The sequence below is a fragment of the Macaca thibetana genome, chromosome 14 (genome assembly GCF_024542745.1).
Source record: "Macaca thibetana thibetana isolate TM-01 chromosome 14, ASM2454274v1, whole genome shotgun sequence".
In the NCBI taxonomy this organism is placed as follows: Eukaryota; Metazoa; Chordata; class Mammalia; order Primates; family Cercopithecidae; genus Macaca; species Macaca thibetana.
Genome location: NC_065591.1, coordinates 69,640,325 through 69,661,171, shown reverse-complemented (window position 1 = coordinate 69,661,171; position 20,847 = coordinate 69,640,325). Strand labels below are relative to the sequence as shown.

The 20,847-nt window shown below is 42.5% G+C and overlaps 2 protein-coding genes across 2 annotated transcripts in view; both read left to right on the top strand.

Annotated features, from left to right (window-relative positions):
- The window catches only part of CLNS1A (chloride nucleotide-sensitive channel 1A), an 820,929-nt gene that overhangs the window by 443,649 nt on the left and 356,433 nt on the right, over positions 1–20,847 (top strand). The window lies entirely within an intron of this gene.
- INTS4 (integrator complex subunit 4) overlaps positions 2,236–20,847 on the top strand; it is a 111,639-nt gene continuing 93,027 nt past the window's right edge. Inside the window, exons 1-4 of the mRNA XM_050757464.1 lie at positions 2,236–2,375; positions 5,658–5,852; positions 14,454–14,571; positions 17,228–17,334. Coding sequence (XP_050613421.1) covers positions 2,322–2,375; positions 5,658–5,852; positions 14,454–14,571; positions 17,228–17,334 — 474 coding nt within the window. The 5' untranslated portion in view covers positions 2,236–2,321. The remainder of the gene's footprint in view (positions 2,376–5,657; positions 5,853–14,453; positions 14,572–17,227; positions 17,335–20,847) is intronic.

Below are 20,847 nucleotides of genomic sequence, written 5' to 3'. Positions count from 1 at the left end.
GCTTAGATTTGATAGAATATGATAATGGTAATAATAGCAGCTAAGCTTTATCAAAGGTATTGTTTGCTAAATGTTTTTCATTTCCCTTGACATATTTGTATATCTTATCTCGGCGGTCTGGGATGCCTTTGTTTCTGGAAAAACTCATTCTTTTAAAGCCTCATTAGAAATAGTTTCCTTTTTTTTTTTTTTTCTTTTTTTTGAGACAGTCTTGTTCTGTGGCCCAGGCTGGAGTACCGTGGCCCGAACTCGGCGCACTGCAGCCGCTGCCTCCTGGGTTCAAGCGATTCTCCTGCCTCAGCCTCCCGAGTAGCTAGGATTACAGGCACCCACCCCGACGCCTGGCTAGTTTTTGTATTTTTAGGAGAGACGGGGTTTCACCATGTTGGCCAGGCTGGTCTCGAACTCCCGACCTCAGGTAATCCACCCGCCTCGGCCTCCCAAAGTGCTGGAATTACAGGGGTGAGCCACCGCGCCCAGGCTTTTTTCTTTTTCTTTTTCTTTTTTTTTTGAGACAGGGTCTCACTTCGTTGCCCAGGCTGGAGTGCAGTGGCTCGATGTCGGCACACTGCAACCTCCACATCCCAGGCCCAAGCGATTTTCCCACCTCAGCCTCCGGAGTAGCTGGGACTTCGGGCATGGGACACCATCATGCCCTGCTAAATTTTGTATTTTTTTAGTAGATTTCGCCATGTTGCCCGGGCTGGTCTCAAAACTTCTGAGCTAGGTGATCCGCCCGCGTTGGCCTCTCGAAGTGCTGGGATTACAGGCGTGAGCCACCACACCCAGTTTCCTCTAATTTTAGGAAAGCCTTCCCTAAGGCACTCTAAGGAAATTAGGTCTGTTTGAACTACATTCATTCCCGTTACCCAGCACATTTCAGTTGCACTGTCACCATCAGTTTGGGTGTCTGTCTTCTCAGACTGTAGGACCTTGAGGATAAATACTATCTTTTGTTTATTTTTGGGTCCTCTGTATCCACCTATCCACCTCAGCCTCCTGCTTTTTTTTTTTTTTTAACTATCCCTCTCTTTCTTTCCTTCTCCTTCCTTCCTTCCTTCCTTCCTTCCTTCCTTCCCTTTTTCTTTCTCTCTCGCTCTCTCTTTCTTCTCTCTCTCTCTTTCTTTCTTGATACGGAGTCTCGCTTTGTTGCCCAGGCTGGAGTGCAGTGGCGTGATCTCGGCTCACTGCAACCTCCGCCTCCCAGGTTCAAGTGATTCTCCTGCCTCAACCTCCCAAGAGTCTGGGATTACAGGTGTGTGCCACCATGCCCTGGCTAATTTTTATATTTTTAGTAGAGATGGGGTTTCACCATGTTGGCCAGGCAGGTCTCGAACTTCTGACCTCAAGTGATCCACCCGCTTCGGCCTCCCAAAGTGTTGGCATTACAGGCATGAGCCACCGTGCCTGGCCCACATTAATTCTTTTGAAAGACCAAAACAATGAACAGCTAATTTCATGTAGGTTGTAAAACTTGACCTTGGATTTACTGACACTAACATGTGCACTACACCTTACAGTCTATAAAATGTTCCTGCATTATTTCACTCCACCGTCACATCTTTGTCAGGTTATTATAAATGCATTTGTAGTTGAGCCATTTGCTTAAGAACCAGAACTGTCGTCTGTAGCTTCGTTGCTTTATCCTTGGTCTCAGATGTCTTTCTACTGTACTATAGCTATCAGAGCAGGGACTGATGCCTCAAAGGATGGCAGCTTTTGCAAAATTGGAATAAGGGAGTATGGAAAGGCACCCCAAAACAGGAGAGGGGTGGCGCACAGCTTGAACAAAGGCAGTGCTCAGGAAACCTATAAGCCACATCGTGTACAGAAAAGGATGATGGGAATGTCAGCTGTGCCTCTTTAAATCCTTTTACTAGTCAAACCCCTTACAGGGCTCCGGGTTTTGCCTCTAGCTCTGGATCGCCCCGCCTCTGCCCTTTAACCTATACTTCCTCCCTCCCTTCGCGCGCACCGCGCAAGTCTCTTAGCCACTCCAAGGCTACCAGCCAGCCTCCCAAAGCTCCCATTGGGTTGCCCACCCTTTCAATCTCGGCTCCTCCCACCAGAGGCCACGCCTCCCACAAGCGGCGCTCTTGTTTGCGTTCTTCCGGCGCAGGAGGCTTAGGCCGCCAAATCAGGCCGTGCAGTGGCGGTGCAGTCGAGCAACAGGAAGCGGTCGCTCTTTCCCCAAACCCCACTGCCTTGTGGGATCTCGGCAAGTCATCCACTCACCCCCGCGCCTAGACAAGTTTTCCGGATCCGTCCACCCCCCCTCCTCCCTCCTAGTGTACGGAAGCTGAGAGGGCCCGCAGGCAGGCATGGCGGCGCACCTTAAGAAGCGGGTTTATGAGGAATTCACGAAAGTGGTTCAGGTAAGCTCTGGCGGGAAAGATCCAGAACCGATCCGGACCAGGGTAGATTATCCAAAACCCATGCACTTTGCCAGAACAGAACAGGCTCCATACGCCCGTGTTAAGTGCAGACTTGTTGATAATCTCTAATATTGCACGTTAGTGGGCGTGTTAGTTTGCAGCCGCTGTTGTCATTAATATGTGAAGTCTGACAGAATTTTAAAAAAATTATTAGGAGAGACAGTGTTTTTTAATTTGTGAAACTGTCTTATCCGTTATCTCATTTTATTCTCTCACACAACTTTGCTACATCGCGTTATATTAGCATCCTCGTTTTCCACATGTGGACATTGAGCCTTCCGGGGGGGTACGAGGATTCACCAGTTAGCAGCAGAGACCCTTCTAGCCTCCCCACCCCCACGTTCCAAAAAAAAGCTCTCAGGGACCAGTTGGAATATACACAAGGTTCTAAGGGGCTGAAAGAAGGGTCTGTAGAATTCCTTCAGGCGCAGTCTAAGCAGGCGGGAGTCACAGACTTCATAGGGCAAGAGCTCTCCATTGGTGGAACGGCTCACCTAGGAAGGAGGACAGTACCTTTCTCACCATGAAGTTGTGACAGGTGGACAGAGCCCATGTCAGAGCGGTCAGTGATGCTCCGTGTGTCTCCATGTAGATGTTGCTAGGGTTGATCCCAAATCATCCTAATGTCTTATTTCTCAGATTTTCACCTGGGGACGTTGTTCAAATGTCGATTCTATTTGATAAGTCAAGCAGAGGAGGTGAGGCAAGATTCTGCATTCCTGACATGCCCCCAAATTCATGCCAATGCATCGATTGCATTCTTAGATCCTTAGACTTGTAGAGTGGCAAGACAGAGCATCCAGCAGGATACTGATCCTTAAACATAACATTGATTCATTCATCCAGCAGTAAAATATGTTAATACATAATATAAAATATGTTAATATATAATATAAAATTTAGAATTCTAACAATTTTAAGTGTAAAGTTCAGTGGCATTAAGAACATTAGTACTGTAATACTGTTGCGCAATGTAATTTCCTTTCTTCCCAACATTCTGTTGTTCCCATTTCCTGAGACTGCTTACCCCTCTTCCACCCATCCTCACATGACCAGATATGCCATGTGTTCATGTGTCTGCATATCTCCAAACTCTTGCACTGGTTGTCTCTTTTATACAGAATACATGCTATTCTTCCCTTTCTTTTTGTTCTCCACCCAGTGGACTTAACATTTGTGCTGCAAGACCCAACTGAAACCTCGTAAAGAGCTTAGTCTCTTCTTCACCTGTTTCTGTAGCATTCTGTGGTACTAATCTTTTTGTACTTTTCGTTCAATGCTACTGTAATTACCAGTGTACCTATCTTCCCACCAGTATGAGGTCCTTGATGGCAGAGGTAATGCCTGGTTCGTCTCCATGTCCTGGAGATGGACAACAGGGCCTGGCTCACTAAAGTGTTACTAGTGGTTGAATGACAGTTGATATTGGTTGTCCTCTCCCTTACATAATACTTAGGGAAAAAATTCCTAGCTTTTGACCTAACTACAGCTTTGATAAGACTGAAAACTGAGTTTGAGAGGAATAGGATAGAAATGGCTAAGAATTTTAAGGGAAGAGCTAATTTCTTCACTTAATTTTTCATCAGTTGTTAACATAGAATGATTAAATGAGATCTTAGTGCTTCTGTTCTTTTTTCTCCGCTGAAAAGATGAGGAAGGAGAACTGATATGTGCCTAGCACTTACGTATATGTATAATAAAGTTATGTTTAGTAACTTAGATTTATCGAATAACTCTGTGATAATAAAGTATTGGTATGCCCTCCTATAAAAGAAGGCCTTCCCTAGCTAGTAAGTTGTTATTGAATATAAATTCCTCTGACTCCAAAGCCCTTGTTCTTTTTGTCATGTCATACTGTGTTCTTGTCTAGAATAATTCTAGTCTCTTTTCTATGGAAATGTGGATTTGTAAGGAGGTGATTGCTCAGTACATAAAAATGCACTGTTAAGGAAATTTATTTTATTTTATTGTTATTATTTTTTAAATAGATACAGGGTTTCACCATGTTGCCCAGGCTGGTCTCGAACTCCTGGGCTCAAGGGATCCTCCTGCCTTAGCCTCCCAAAGTGCTAGGATTACAGGTGTAAGCTGCTACGCCCATCCGATATTTGTTTCCTTTTCTTTTGTTTTGAGATGGAATTTTGCCCTTTTCGTGCAAACTGGTGTGCAGTTGCACGATCCTGGCTCACTGTAACTTCTGCCTCCTGGGTTCACACGTTCCTCAGCCTTCTGCATAGCTGGGACTGCAGGCATACACCACTACCCCCAGCTAATTTTTGTATTTTTAGTAGAGACGGGGTTTTGCCATGTTGGCCAGGCTGGTCTTGAACTCCTGGCCCCAAGTGATCCGCCTGCCTCAGCCTCTCAGAGTGCTGGGATTACAGGCGTGAGCCACTACGCCCTGTCTGATATTTGTTTTCTAATAAAGAATGGACTTTGAGAGACTGAAACAGAGGGATCACTTGAGGCCAGGAGTTTGAAACCAGCCTGGGTAACATGGAAAAACCTGTCTCTACTAAAAATACAAAAATTAGCTGGGTGTGGTGACACACATCTGTAATCACAGCTAGCTGGGAGTCAGGGAGGTGAATTGCTTGAACCTAGTAGGTGGAGGTGGCACATACCTACAATCCCAGCGTGTTGGGTGTCAGTCAGAGAATTATTTGAACCTAGGAGGTGGAGATCGTAGCAAGCCAAGATTGCACCATTGCACTCCCGCCTGCGCGACAGTGTCTTGCTCTGTCTCAAAAAAATGGAGTAGATCCTTCGTGTTACCTCTAAACCCAAAGGCTACCACAATCCTCAGAGATAGGTAGAGCAAAATGTTGGTGTAAGGCTGGGCATGGTGGCTCATGCTTGTAATCTCAGCACTTTGGGAGGCTGAGGTGCGAGGATTGCGTGAGCCCAGGAGTTAGAGACCAGCCTGGGCAACATAGAGAGACCCCATCTGTAAGAAAAAATAAAGTATACCTATTTTACAGAGAAATAAACTGAGACTTGGAGAAATTAAATGACTTGCCTAAAGTCATAGGAGCTAGTAAAGGCAAAATTGAGACTCATGACCTTGTCACCAACCCGGTACTCTTTCGAGTTTATAACACTGTATTTTCCTAAGTCTGTCAGCTAAATATATTATTTGGTATAATGGAAAATTATTTCCACCAAATGAGGCAAAGTTATATTTGCAGATTCTGTGTTTTCAGTTTTCTCTACCCCTTGCAGCAACAACAGGAGGAAATTGCTACTAAGAAACTCCGACTAACAAAACCAAGTAAATCTGCAGCACTCCACATAGATCTGTGTAAAGCTACCTCCCCAGCAGATGCTTTGCAATACCTGCTCCAGTTTGCCAGGAAGCCTGTCGAGGCAGAAAGCGTAGAGGGAGTAGTCAGGATTCTCTTGGAACATTATTACAAGGTAAGAAAATCTTGAGGATCTGATGGGAGTATATCATGGGAGTTGTATCATGTCTGCGGAATGGTTAATATTACAAATAAATAAGGTATTCATTAGCAAGCTTTTACTGAGTGTCTTCCATGTGCTAGGTACTATGGATACAGAGATAAAAAAGATGCAGATCTTGTCCTCAGAAAGTTACAGTATAGTAGATGGAAATAAAACGTGTCAATGATAAAGTGCATCATACTGCTGAAGTTACTGTGAGTGCAATATGTGCAGAGTGCAGTGGAAGCACAAAAGAGGAGTTAACATCAATCATGACCCGTTCATCTCTGGAATGTGGTCCCCTTAACATCCTGCTGTTCCTGTCCTAATTCATGGCCCTCATATCTAATTGCAGTAGCCCTCTTTTTTAATGAAAAATAATTTTTTTTTTTTTTTGAGACAGAGTCTCACTCTTGCCCAGGCTGGAGTGCAGTGGTGCAATCTTGGCTCACTGCAACCTCTGCCTCGTGGGTTCAAGCAATTCTCTTGCCTCAACCTGCTTAGTAGCTGGGATTACAGGCAAGTGCCACCATGCCCTAATTTTTGTATTTTTAGTAGAGATGGGGTTTTGCCATGTTGGCCAGGCTGGTCTCGAACTCCTGACCTCAAGTGATCTGCCTGCCTCGGCCTCCCAAAGTGTTAGGATTACAGGCGTGAGCCACTGCGCCTGGCCAAAAAAATTTTCTTTGAGACAGAGGCTCACTGTCACCCATCCTAGAATTCAGTGGCACCGTCATAGCTCACTGTAGCCTGGAACTCCTGGCTTAAGTGATTCTCCTGGCTCAGCCTTCCAAGTAGGTGGGACTACAGACATGTGCCACTACTCCAGGCTAAGTTTTGCTTTTTTTTTTTTTTTTTTTTTTTTTGAGACTGAGTCTTGGTCTGTTGCCCAGGCTGGAGTGTAGTGGCGCAATCTTGGCTCAGTGCCACCTCCGCCTCCTCGGTTTAAGTGATTCTCCTGCCTCAGCCTCCAGAGTGGCTAGGACCACAGGTGTGCAACACCACACCCAGCTAATTTTTTTTGTATTTTTAGTAGAGATGGGGTTTTGCTGTGTTGGCCAGGCTGGTCTCATACTCCAGATCTCAAGTGATCCATGCACCCTGGCCTCCCAAAGTGCTGAGATTACAAGCGTGAGCTACCATGCCCAGCCCAAAAATCATTATTATTATTACTATTATTATTTTTGAGACAGGCTCTTGCTTTCTCTCCCAGGTGGGAGTGCAGTGGTGCTATCACAGCTCACTGTACCCTCGACCTCCAAGGTTTAATTGATCCTTCTGTCTCAGCCTTCTGAGTAGCTGGGACTACAGGCATGTACAGCATGCCCGGCTAATTTTTTTTTTTTGTAGAGACAGGGCTTTCTATGTTGCACAGGCTGATCCCGAACTCCTGAGCTCTAGCAATCCACCCACCTTGGGCTCCCAAATTCCTGGGATTACAGGTGTGAACCACGACACCCAGCCCCCAAATTATTAAGCTTATGGAAAAGTAGATAAAATACTGTAGTCACCTACCAAATACCCATTCCTAGAATTTAACAGTTATTAGTAATTTTGCCAAATTTGCTCTATTTGTTTCGCTGAATTTTATTTTATTTTATTATTGTTTTTTTGAGATAAGTCTCACTCGGTTGCCCAGGCTGGAGTGCAGTAGCACCGTCTGGGCTCACTGCAACTTCCGCCTCTTGGGTTCAAGCAATTCTCCTGCCTCAGCCTCCCGAATAGCTGGGACTACAGGCGAACGCCATCATGCTCAACTAATTTTGTATTTTTAGTAGAGACAGGATTTCACCATGTAAGCCAGGCTGATCTCGATTCCAGACCTCAGGTGATCCACCTGCCTCGGCCTCCCAGAGTGCTGGGATTACAGGCGTGAGCCACCGCACCCAGCCTTGTTTTGATGCATTTTTAAAAGATATGTCATTTTTTTTCTAATTATCTCATTACATATCTATTAAAAATGGATATCTTTTTGTTGTTTTCTTTTTTTTTTTTTTTTTTTTTTTTTTTTGAGACGGAGTCTCGCTCTGTCACCCAGGCTGGAGTGCAGTGGCTGGATTTCAGCTCACTGCAAGCTCCGCCTCCCGGGTTCACTCCATTCTCCTGCCTCAGCCTCCGGAGTAGCTGGGACTACAGGCGCCCGCCACCTCGCCCGGCTAATTTTTTGTATTTTTTAGTAGAGACGGGGTTTCACCGGGTTAGCCAGGATGGTCTCGATCTCCTGACCTTGTGATCCGCCCGTCTCGGCCTCCCAAAGTGCTGGGATTACAGGCTTGAGCCACCGCGCCCGGCCTGTTGTTTTCTTTTCTTTTTTTTCTCACTGCTGTGAGAAAGTAGAGGGACTTTTTATTTTTTAACATAACCAACTAACCATAATGAATAAAGTTAAGTAATTCTTTAATGTCATCTAAGAATTAGTTGATATTTAGATTTTTTTAGTTGTTCCCCCAATATCTTTTTATAGTTGATGTGTTCAAATCAAAAGGCAAACCAGGTCCCCACATGGCATTTAGTCTTTTTAAAAAACCTACAACAGTTACTATTTTGGTGACATTGATTTGATGAATAAACTGAGACAGTTCTTTTGTAAAATGTCTTGTTTTCTGAATTCATTTACTTTTTTGAGGATTAGCTTGTCCTCTGTTCTCTGTATTTACTATGAACTGAAAGTTAGACCTATAGGCTTTGTTATATTTAGGTTAAGCATATCTTTGACAATTTTAAGACTGTGTTATAAATGGTGAGTTGTACTTCATATTGCAGCTATCAGCATGCAAATGTCACCGTTACACTGAGGTCTTCCTTTACCCTTCTGTTTCATATCGAAACTGCCTATCGCCACCCAGCACTTCCTAGTCCCCTTCCTTGATTTTGTTTTCTCCATGGGACTTACCATCTTCTAATATTCTGTATAATTTCTTGTTAATTATGTTCCTTGTCCATTTCCCCGTACAGGAACATAAGCTTGCCTTGAGCAGGGATTTTTATTTTTTTTAATTGTTGTTTCTGCAGAATCAAGAACAGTGCCTGGTAAAATAAATATTTGTTGAATGAATAAATGAATTGACACTTTTTACTCAGCAAATAGATATCAGACGTTCTGGGCACTGGACAGTGTCCTATTAGCACAATTATTAAGTTTTATGCTTTGCAATTGTTTGTCATATGTGTTTATCTCCTTCAGACTTTGAGCTCCTTAAATTCAGAGGCTGCAGATCCATTAATCTCTATCCCAGTGCCTGGCAGGTTCCTTGGAACATTGAAGGGACATTATAAATGTTTCACTTATGTTTTACATGCTTTCTTTTTTTGTTGTTCTTTCTTTTCTTTAAAAAAATTTTTTAAAAATCATATCTATCTATCTAGAGACTGGGTTATGAGACTGGCTAAAGTTTTGTAGTTTTGATAGAGTTGGGGTTTCACCATTTGCCAAGGCTGGTCTCAAACTCCTGGGCTCAAGCGATTCACCTGCCTCAGCCTCCCAAAGTGCTGGGATTACAGGCATGAACCACTGTGCCTGGCATCTGTTTGAGTGTTGCTGTTTCTCAGTCTAGAGTGCAATGGCGCGGTCACTGCTCACTGCAGTCTGGACTCCCAGGCTCAAGCCATCCTCCCAACTCAGCCTCCTGAGGAACTGGGACTAAAGGCACATGCCACCACTCCCAGCTAATTTTTTCTTTTTAATTTTTTTTGTAGAGATGGAGTCTCTCTGTGTTGCCCAGGCTGGTCTCAAATTCCTGAGCTCAAGCAACCCTCCTGCTTGGCCCTCCCAAAGGATTGGGATTACAGGTGTGAGCCACCACATCTGGCCAAAATCAGGATTTCTGTTCTCAAGAAGTTTTCAATCTCTCAGTGATCTATTTTCCGTTAGTCTTTTTCTTAGCAATATCTACCATTATTATTATATTAAAGTTCTATTACCAATGATAATCTATAATAATACTTCTAAGAGCAGTTAACATTTAGTTTGCTTGTTAGAGTTTGTAAAGCACTTTCCATATGTAATATTTTATTTAATCCTGATGACAGCACCATTGTTATCTCTAAATTCCAGATAATGGAACTAAGCTTAGCTCTGTTTAGTATTCAAGGTCACCCAGCTAGTAAATGGAAGGTATAGATTTGAACTTCGGTTTTTTTAAAAAAAAAAACAAAAACCTTTTGTTATGGAACATTTCAAATATATACTATGTAAGTAGAGAGAATAGTTTAATTAATCCCCATGTACCCGTTACCCAGCTTCAAAATTTATCATTTTGTGGCCAAACTTGTTTCATTTTCCCTCTTCCCTCCAATCCACTTCTACTTCTTTACCCTCACCTTCTCCACCAGATTCTTATGAAAATAAATTCCTGGCATCGTATTATTTTAATCATAAATTTCAATTTATATCTTTAAATGGTGAAGACTTTTTTTATTATACTTCAAGTTCTAGGGTACATGTGCACAACGTGCAGGTTTTTTACATAGGTATACATGTGCCATGTTGGTTTGCTGCACCCATCAACTCATCATTTACATTAGATATTTCTCCTAATGCTATCCCTCCCCCAGCCTCCCACTCTCCGATAGGCCCTGGTGTGTGATGTTCTCCACCATGTGTCCAAGTGTTCTCACTGTTCAGTTCCCACCTATGAGTGAGAACATGCGGTGTTTGGTTTTCTGTCCTTGTGATAGTTTGCTGAGAATGGTGGTTTCCAGCTTCATCCATGTCCCTGCAAAGGACATAAACTCATCTTTTTTTATGGCTGCATAGTATTCCATGGTGTATATGTACCACATTTTCTTAATCCAGTCTATCGTTGGTGGACGTTTGGGTTAGTTCCAAGTCTTTGCTATCATGAATAGTGCTACAATAAACATATGTGTGCATGTATCTTTATAGTAGCATGATTTATAATCCTTTGGGTATATACCAGTAATGGGATGGCCGAGTCAAATGGTATTTCTAGTTCTAGATCCTTGAGGAATTGCCACACTGTCTTCCACAATGGTTGAACTAATTTATGCTCCCACCAACAATGTAAAAGCTTTCCTATTTCTCCACATCCTTTCCAGCATCTGTTGTTTCCTGACTTTTTAGTGATCACCATTCTAACTGGTATGAGATGGTATCTCATTGTGGTTTTGATTTGCATTTCTCTAATGACCAGTGATGATGAGCATTTTTTCATGTGTCTGTTGGCTGCATAAATGTGGTGAAGACTCTTAAAAAACAATCTTTTGTCATGTCTAAAAGCAAAATTTAACTCAGGTGTTCTGAAGTCAGCTCTCAAGCACTTTAATCAGTCCTTGCTGCGTGCATTAATCAAGTGGACCCTAGCTCCAAAAGAAATGAAGAGGGATGCCAGATGGACCCAGTTCTAGATTGGCGACCATGGTGTTTTTTATCCTTTCTTTTGTTCTGTCCAGAAATGTGGTATCTTATATTAATATTTTAGTGGATAAAACTACTCTGGCTTCTGCTTTTTCCTACTTTTTTTTTTTTTTGTGATCAGGCAGTAGTATCTGAACTTATTTCACACGATTGATTCTTCACTTATGCTACTGTGCTAGTAGCTATGGAGGATGCAGAGCTATGAGACATGTTCCTTGTCCTTTAGGGGCTAGCAGTGTAGTCAGCAGACCATATATGTAGTATGTAGATAGTAAGTGCTAAAGTTTTCCATTTGCTCATTTTTTCATTTGCTCAGCATGTCTGAATACTTATTCTGTGCCAAACTTTGTGCTTTATGTTGGTAATAGAGATGTATCTGATGTAATCCCTGATCTGAGTCTTGAGTAAATAAGAAATGAATTAATAATATACTGTTTCAGGTCTTCTGAAAGGGGTAGGTTATGATATGGCCTCAGAGAAGGGGGTGATTAATTTTTGGAAGCAGTGTTCCAGAAATGCATTTTAGAGTGGTAGTGATGCTTGAGAAAAGTCCTAAAAATAGATTTTGGCCAGTTGGAAAACAGGGGGAAAGACATTTTAGTTGTGAGCAACCGTAACATGGGCATGGAGATGTGAGACACGCTATCACATTAGAAGAAATGCAACTAGTTTGGCTGGTGCAGATTTTAGGTTGGGAGCTCATCAAGAGATAAGACCAGGAGATTTGGAAGGGATCCAATTCTAAAGGGCCTTGTATTCTACCTTGTCAGTTTTTGTTTTAGAAATGTCACTCTGAGGGAAAGTATGGAGGATAAAGGAATTGGATGACTGGAGTTAGAGTGACCAATTAGAAGACTCTAAGTTTGGAGAAAGGTGATGCAAGCCTGAACCAGGACAGTTTTAATGGTCAGAAGAAACAATTATTAGAGAAGGCTTCCCTGGAGGTAATTCTGTTTTTAGCTCAGGTGTGAAGGAGATCATTTATGTGTCATAGTAGAAGGAGTGCTAAGGGATTATTTCAGAAAGTAAAAGAACTTGAGTAAAGTATCCAGATGGATAAGGAATATCACTAGGTCAGATGCTCTCTTATCTCTTTTTTTTTTTTCATTTTCATTTATTTTCTCCTCCCTCCCCTCTTTTTTTTCTCACAAGGTCTCACTCCAGACTGGAGTGCAGTGGTGCGATCACGGCTCACTGAAACCTCCACCTCCCAGGCTTATGCAATCCTCTCACCTCAGCCTCCCAAGTAGCTGGAACTATAGGCATGTGCCACCATGCCTGGCTAATCATTTCTTAGTTGTGGTAACAATTAAAATTTATTTTCTTAACCATTTTAAGTGTGCAGTTCATGTGTATTAAGTACATTCATATTGTTATGCAGCCATCACCACCGTCCATCTCCAGAACTCTTTTCATCTTGTAAAACTGAAACTGAAACTCTTTCCCATTAAACAGTAATCCTCCATTGCACCCCCTCCAGCCCCTGGCAACCACCACCATTCTACCATTTTTTTTTTCTTTTTTTTTAGACAGAGTCTCAATCTGTCGCCCAGGCTGGAGTGCAGTGGCGTGATCTCGGCTCACTGCAACTTCTGCCTCCTGAGTTCAAGTGATTCTTCTGCCTCAGCCTTCTGAGTAGCTGGGACTATAGGTGTGTGCCACCATGCCCGGCTAAGTTTTGTATTTTTAGTAGAGACAGGGTTTTGCCATGTTGGCCAGTCTGGTCTCAAACTTCCTGACATAGGTGATCTGCCCGCCTCAGCCTCCCAAAGTGTTGGAATTATGAGCCACTGTGCCCGGTCTCATTCTACATTTTGTCTCTGTTATATGAATAATAAGTGGCATAGCATGCCAACGCTGTATCTATTGCCCCTTCCTCTGCTTTAGGCCTCCTTATTGTGCCTGGTGACCTCCTTAGAAACTGAATATAGGAGGTGGGGAGTTGGTCTTATTTGAAAAGTACCTCATCCTTTCAGCATACACTTAATTAGTTTTGTCTTTAGTGTAGAAAGATGATCTATTCTCAGCACCGGCAAGGTACTTTTTTTCCCCTCTCATTTCGTATATATTTATTGATCTTTTTAGTGTCAGGTATTGTGCTATATTGAGATATGGCAGTGAACAAGAGAGCATTCCTTTTTGTCTTTGGAAGAAATTTCTTACCACAGGAATTTTGGTGCCCATTGGAAACCACCTCTCACTCTCTAAGCTAAAACAGTCAGACAATTTCTTTGTCAGTCTCCCCTGCAGCTCGGGCCCAGGCACAAGACTTATACTCAGACAGTCACACTTGCCTCCTCCAGACTTTTAATCAGGATCTGGTGATTCAAAAAAGCAGGTAGGACTGAGCACGGTGGCTCACACCTGTAATTCCAGAACTTTGGGAAGCCGAGGCAGGAGGATTGCTTGAGCTCAGAAGTTTGAGACCAACCTGGGCAGCAAAGCAAAAGCTCATCTCTACTAAAAATTAAAAAAAAGTGGCTAGGTGTGGTAGCATGTACCTGTAGTCCTAGCTACTTGGGAGGCAGAGGTTGGAGGTTCACTTGAGCCCAGGAGGTTAAGGTTCTAGTTAGCCATGATTGCGCCACTGCATTGTGACCTGGGAGACAGTGAGACCCTGTCTCAAAAAAAAAAAAAAGGTAGAATGAAAGATTCTTTCTGGTGATAGCAGTAGTAGCTGCCACACTCACCTTCCAGGGACTCCAAGAGCAGTGGTGCTGGCAGCAGTGTTGTATCCCCAGTGTTGTTGGTGCAAGTTGCTGTGACTTGTGTCTATCTAACATGACTACTCAGTGGAGGTCAGGTACTTTTAATGCCAACAGCACATTTTTTATTAGAAGTTAGTGACATCAGAATGGCATAGAAAAGTTCTCATTCACTTTGCAACATTTGGATGTAATGTATCAACTGAGAAAGCCATCTCCCTGGCAGAGGTTGCAGTGAGCCAAGATTGCGCACTGCACTCCAGCCTGGGCAACAGAGTAAAACTCCATCTCAATAAATAAATAAATAAATAAATAAATAAATAAATAAATAAGTAGCGTCTCTCCAGAAGTATATAAAATTAATTTTTCAGGAATGATGCCATAGAATACTTGGATCATTGAATCTCTTTTGGGATGTTAGTTTTCCATATTCCTGTTTGTTGGTTAGCTAAGTGTAAAGCATCAAAGTGATAATTGCTTCTTTTTTTCCAGGAGAATGATCCATCTGTGAGACTGAAAATTGCATCATTGTTGGGTTTATTATCAAAGACAGCAGGATTTTCACCAGACTGCATTATGGATGATGCTATTAACATCCTGCAGAATGAAAGTAAGTTGCAATTTAAAAGCTCTATAGTCAGAGCAGAAATCTTTAGTTCTTTCTTATAGAAGTTAGGACAAAATTTTGTTATGTTGGTTGTTGTTGAAAAGGAATTTGAGGATAATTTAATGAAACCATGTATATATATTTACATTAGAGTAGAAGTACAGTTTCTCTCTTAATAACTGTCATTTATTGGCCAAGTACCATATATTTGAGGTAGTTTACATATGATATAGATATTATTGTCCCTTTTTTTTTTGCTTGTTTGTTTTTTATTTTGCGGCAGGGCCTTGATATGTTGAACAGCCTGACTCCAGGCCGGAGTCCGGAAGTCCAAACATGTTAATGACCCTTGCTATGTATTACCCTATTGCTTTCTAAAAAGATTATTTCAGCTTACAATGAAACCTGTAACTGAACATGTAGTACTCGTTTCATCAAGAAACGTTCTTTTTTTTTTTTTGACGGAGTCTCACTCTGTCTCCCAGGCTGGAGTGCAGTGGCACGATCTCGGCTCACTGCAAGCTCTGCCTCCTGGGTTCATGCCATTCTCCTGCCTCAACTTCTGGAGTAGCTGGGACTACAGGTGCCCGCCACCACACCCGGCTGATTTTTTGTATTTTTAGTAGAGACAGGGTTTCACTATGTTAGCCAGGATGGTCTCAATCTCCTGACCTTGTGATCCTCTCGCTTCGGCCTGCCAAAGTGTTGGGATTACAGGCATGAGCCACCGCACCCGGCCAAGACATATTTTTAAAAGCACTAAAACAGGCTAGGCACAGGTTAGGCTAGGCCTGTAATCCCAAAACGTTGGGAGGTCGAAGTGAAAGGATCCCTTGAGCCCGGGAATTTGAGACCAGTCTGGGCAACATAATTAAATCTTGTCTCTACAAAATAATAAAAAATTAGCCAAACCTGGTTGCTCACACCTTTATCCCAGCTGCTTGGGAGGCTAAAGTGGGAGGACCGCTTCGACCTAGGAGATTGAGGCTGCAGTAAGCCATGATCATGCCACTGTATTTCAGCCTGGGTAACAGAGTGAGACCCTGTCTCAAAAAATAAATTCAAATAAAATAAAATAAATACAAGCACCAAAAGAATAACATTGCTTCAGTACAGAAGTATCATTTTTTCCCATGGAAAATTCTTATGGTAGCTATATGAGAAGTGACATTTTAAGGATAACTAGACTGGGCGCGGTGGCTCACGCCTGTAATCCCAACACTTTGGGTGGCCGAGGCGGGTGGATCACGAGGTCAGGAGATCGAGACCATCCTGGCTAACATGGTGAAACACCGTCTCTACTAAAAAGACAAAAAATTGGCTGGGCGTGGTGGCGGGCACCTGTAGACCCAGCTGCTTGGGAGGCTGAGGCAGGAGAATGGAGTGAACCCGGGAGGTGGAGCTTGCAGTTAACAGAGATTGTGCCACTGCACTCCAGCCTGGGTGACAGAGCAAGACTCCGTCTCAAGGAAAAAAAAGAAAAAAAAGGGATAACTAGGTGTTCAGTGGGGAGTGGGGTCAAGAATGGAGTCAGGTGTGGGGGAAGGCATTCTATGTTGAGAAGTTAGCCTGAGCAAAGATAGGGGGACATGGAATTTTAAGTAGCTGGAAAAAAGAGTGTTAAAGGAGACCTGAAAGAGATGAAGCTAGAAAGATAGGCAAGGGTAAACATCATGGAAGGCCTGGTGTGTATGTATTATATGCCTTCTAGGATATTTGGACTTTATCTTGAAGGCAATGGAAAACGTTTTTTTCTTCCTTTTTTTTTTTTTTTTTGAGACAGAGTCTTGCTCTGTCACCCAGGCTGGAGTGCAGTGGAGCGATCTCGGCTCACTGCAACCTCTGCCTCCAGGGTTCAAGCCATTCTCCTGCCTCAGCCCCCTGAGTAGCTGGGATTATAGGTGCGTGCCACCATGCCTGGCTATTTTTTGTATTTTTAGTAGAGACGGTGTTTCACCATGTTGGTCAGGCTGGTCTTGAATTCCTGACCTCGTGATCTGCCCGCCTCGGCCTCCCAAAGTCCTGGGATTACAGGCATAAACCACCGCGCCTGGCCTTTTTTTTTCTGTTTCTTAGTGTGAAAAAACTCTTGAATCAATCCAGCACTAAACATTTTTGGAGCGCACTATGTACATAGAACTGTACTCTATCCTGTGGAGAACTCAGACATTTAAACATGATCCCTTTAGGAATTTTTAGGAAATTAGCTTTTAGTTGAGGGCATGAAGGATCACACAGTAGAACCCAGTTGACAAAAGTCTACTTTTTTTTTCTTCTGTTTTTTTTAAGACTGGGTCTTGCTCTGTTTCCCCAGCTGGAGTGCTGTGGCGCAATTACGGCTCACTGCTGCCTTGATCTCCCAGGCTCAAGCGGTCCTCCTACCTCAGCCTCCTGAGTAGCTGGGACTCTGGGTGCACACCACCTGGCTGACTCACTTTTTCAGATTTATTTTTGTAGAAACAGAGTCTCTCTCTGTTGCCCAGGCTGGTCTTGAACTCCTAGGCTCAAGGGATTCTCCTGCCTTGACTTCTCAAAGTGCTGGGATTACAGTTGTGAGTCACTGCACCTAGCCAATCTACATTCTTTACCCAAGTAAATTAGTTTATATAGTTATCCCCTTTTGAAATTTTCCAAGCCAACTTTCCATCTCCCTCTCTAGAGTCTCATCAAGTCCTAGCTCAACTGCTGGATACTTTGCTTGCAATTGGCACTAAGCTACCAGAGAATCAAGCTATCCAGATGCGATTAGTGGATGTGGCCTGCAAGGTAAGAGTATAATGCTCTTCTTTCTTGAACTGCTTTGCATTACTGGAAAGGTGGTAAGAGCTATAAAATCTACTCAGATCTATCCTAAACCGGTAACTGAGGACTGCTAAGGACCTTTAATGGTTTTAAGAGCTACCTCATTTTTTCATCTCTTGGTGTTGGATTAGGAATAAAGTTAAGTATACTTGTTATAAAATGAATTTCCTCATCCTTTCAAGACAAGTGAAAATAATTACAGTACATAGTTACTGTGTGTATTGTGCCTAATAATGCACTCTGCTTGTTATGGTGCTTTGTATTCAGTTTTCCATTTCATCCTCACAATCCTTCAGGTAAGTACTGTTATTTCTGTTTTACAAAGGTGAAAATTAAGATTTATGGAGTCTGATTTGTCTAGGTTTGCACAGCTAGGAGGTTGCAGTACCAGGGTATAAACTCTGTTTTTTCTGACCCCAAACTTGTTTTGTTTTTATTATGCCTTTTGCTTCAATAAACAGGCAAACTATACACAAGTAAATGTATGGGAAAAGTTTTGTACATTCTTTTTTTCTGATTTTAAAATAAATACATGTATTAATACATTAATTGTGCCTTTTGATTTAATTTGGAGGTTAATTAGCCTCTTTTTATGTATACACAGTAACCCTTAGAACCTTGTATAATTGATTTTACTTTTTATCTTTTTGATAACTTTGAGAATATAAAAAAGTCAAATGCATTTGAATTGTGTTAGAGTATTATATTCTTTTTTTTTTTTTTTTTTTTTTTTTTTTGAGACGGAGTCTCGCTCTGTCGCCCAGCCCAGGCTGGAGTGCAGTGGCGCGATCTCGGCTCACTACAAGCTCCGCCTCCCGGGTTCACGCCATTCTCCTGCCTCAGCCTCCCGAGTAGCTGGGACTACAGGCGCCCACAACCGCGCCCGGCTAATTTTTTGTATTTTTAGTAGAGACGGGGTTTCACCGTGGTCTCGATCTCCTGACCTTGTGATCCGCCCGCCTCGGCCTCCCAAAGTGCTGGGATTACAGGCGTGAGCCACCGCGCCCGGCCTGAAATAGCTTTCTAATTTCAAGAATATAATACTCGGCCGGGCGCGGTGGCTCGCGCCCGGCCTGAAATAGCTTTCTAATTTCAAGAATATAATACTCGGCCGGGCGCGGTGGCTCGCGCCCGGCCTGAAATAGCTTTCTAATTTCAAGAATATAATACTCGGCCGGGCGCGGTGGCTCTCGCGCCCGGCCTGAAATAGCTTTCTAATTTCAAGAATATAATACTCGGCCGGGCGCGGTGGCTCACGCCTGTAATCCCAGCACTTTGGGAGGCCGAGGCGGGCGGATCACAAGGTCAGGAGATCGAGACCACGGTGAAACCCCGTCTCTACTAAAAATACAAAAAATTAGCCGGGCGCGGTTGTGGGCGCCTGTAGTCCCAGCTACTCGGGAGGCTGAGGCAGGAGAATGGCGTGAACCCGGGAGGTGGAGCTTGCAGTGAGCCGAGATCGCGCCACTGCACTCCAGCCTGGGCGACAGAGCGAGACTCCGTCTCAAAAAAAAAAAAAAAAAAAAAAAGAAAGCTATTTCAGAGTCCCAGGAAAGACTACTTGATTTATCGTAAAAAAGCAAATATACATAAAAACAAAAACTCTTTGACAAGTACGATACAAAAAGCTTAAATAGGGCCAGGTGTGCTGGCTCACACCTGTAATCCCAGCACTTTGGTAGGCTGAGGTGGGCGGATCCTTTGAGATCAGGAGTTTGAAACCAGCCTGACCAACATGGTAAAACCCAATCTCTACTAAAAATACAAAAAAAATTAGCCGGGCACGGTGATGCACGCCTGTAATCCCAGCTACTAGGGAAGCTGAGGCAGGAGAATTGCTTGAACCTGGGAGACAGAGGTTATATGAGTGGAGATTGCGCCACTGCACTCCAGTCTGAGTGGTAGAGTGAGACTCTGTCTTTCAAAAAAAAGGAAAAACTAGGGATTATGTGTGTGGGAGAGTGAGTACATCTCCCCTGTGAGAGAAAATATATATCTGTGAAGTTTGCTTTGGAGAGTTGTCATAATGAGTGGGTTGTGATATCTGCAGTAACTCTTTCTTAAATCTGCTTTAAATATATTTTTAACTATAAGATTTTATATTATTATATACTTAAATGTATTTTTTAAGAATTTGTACTGATAGAAAATTTGGAAAGATATTGAAAACTATAAAGAAAAATGCATTCATAATTCACTACCCAAAGGTAATCATTATTTGTCTTTTGATATATGGCTTTCTGATTTTTTTCTGTATGCAAATCATTTGCTGTTGTTTTTTCTTTAAACACATTGCTGTAATCGTGTAATTTTGCTCCTTTTTTGCTAACATAAGTATTTTTCTTATATGTGTTTTATAAACATAATTTGTAATGGCTGTGTAATATTATATCCAATAATTAAGCCATACTTTTTACTTAACTTCACCTATTACTGAATTTACATTGCAGCCATTTATTTAATTGGAAGTAATACTGCAGGGAATATTGCTAGTCTAAAATATTTTCTGTATTTAAAATTATATCTGAAACACAGACTATCAAAAGTAGAATTACTGAATTACTAATTGAAAACATTTAGAATTTATTTTACATTTTTTTTTTTTATTTTTAGAAGAATAGAGTCTGGGTCTCATTGTGTTGCCTAGGCTGCTCTCGTACTCCTGGACACAAGTGATCCCCCAGCTTTGACCTCCTGAAGTGCTGGGATCACAGGCATGAGCCACAGTGCCTGGCCTAGAATTTTTTTAAGGCTGTGTTCTTTATTTTTTTGAATAAAAGACAAGGATCTTGCTATGTTGCCCGAGATTACATGCGTGAACTACTGTGCCCAGCTAAGGCTCTTAATACTTTTTGTCAAATTGCTTTCCAAAGTGTTCCAATTTGTATGCCCACAAGCAGTATATGAGAGTGCCTAGTTTCACTGCTTTATTCTAGCATTAGATATTAATGTTTAAAAATCAGAGATAAACCTGTTAATTTGGTATGTGGAAAATGATACTTCATTTTTAAAAAATCTCTTTTTTGAAGAGACTGCTAATGAGGTTTCTTTTTCATGTTTTTCCTTTATTTGTATTTCCTCTCATGGGAATTAACTTTTTATGTCCTTTGCCAGTTAAGCATATAGAGTTTGTGTGTGTGTTTTTTTTAAATCATTTGTAGAGGTTCCTTTTTTTTCTTGAGACAGAGTCTCTCTCTGTTGCCCAGGCTGGAGTGCAGTGACGTGATCTCGGCTCACTGCGACCTCCGCCTCCTGGGTTCAGGCAATTCTCCTGCCTCAGCTTCCTGAGTAACTGGGACTACAGGCACGTGCCACCGTGCCCAGCTAATTTTTGTATTTTTAGTAGAGACGGGATTTCACCGTGTTAGCCAAGATGGTCTCGATCACCTGACCTCGTGATCTGCCCACTTCGGCCTTGCAAAGTGCTGGGATTACAGGTGTGAGCCACTGCACCCAGCCTGTAGAGGTTCTTAATAG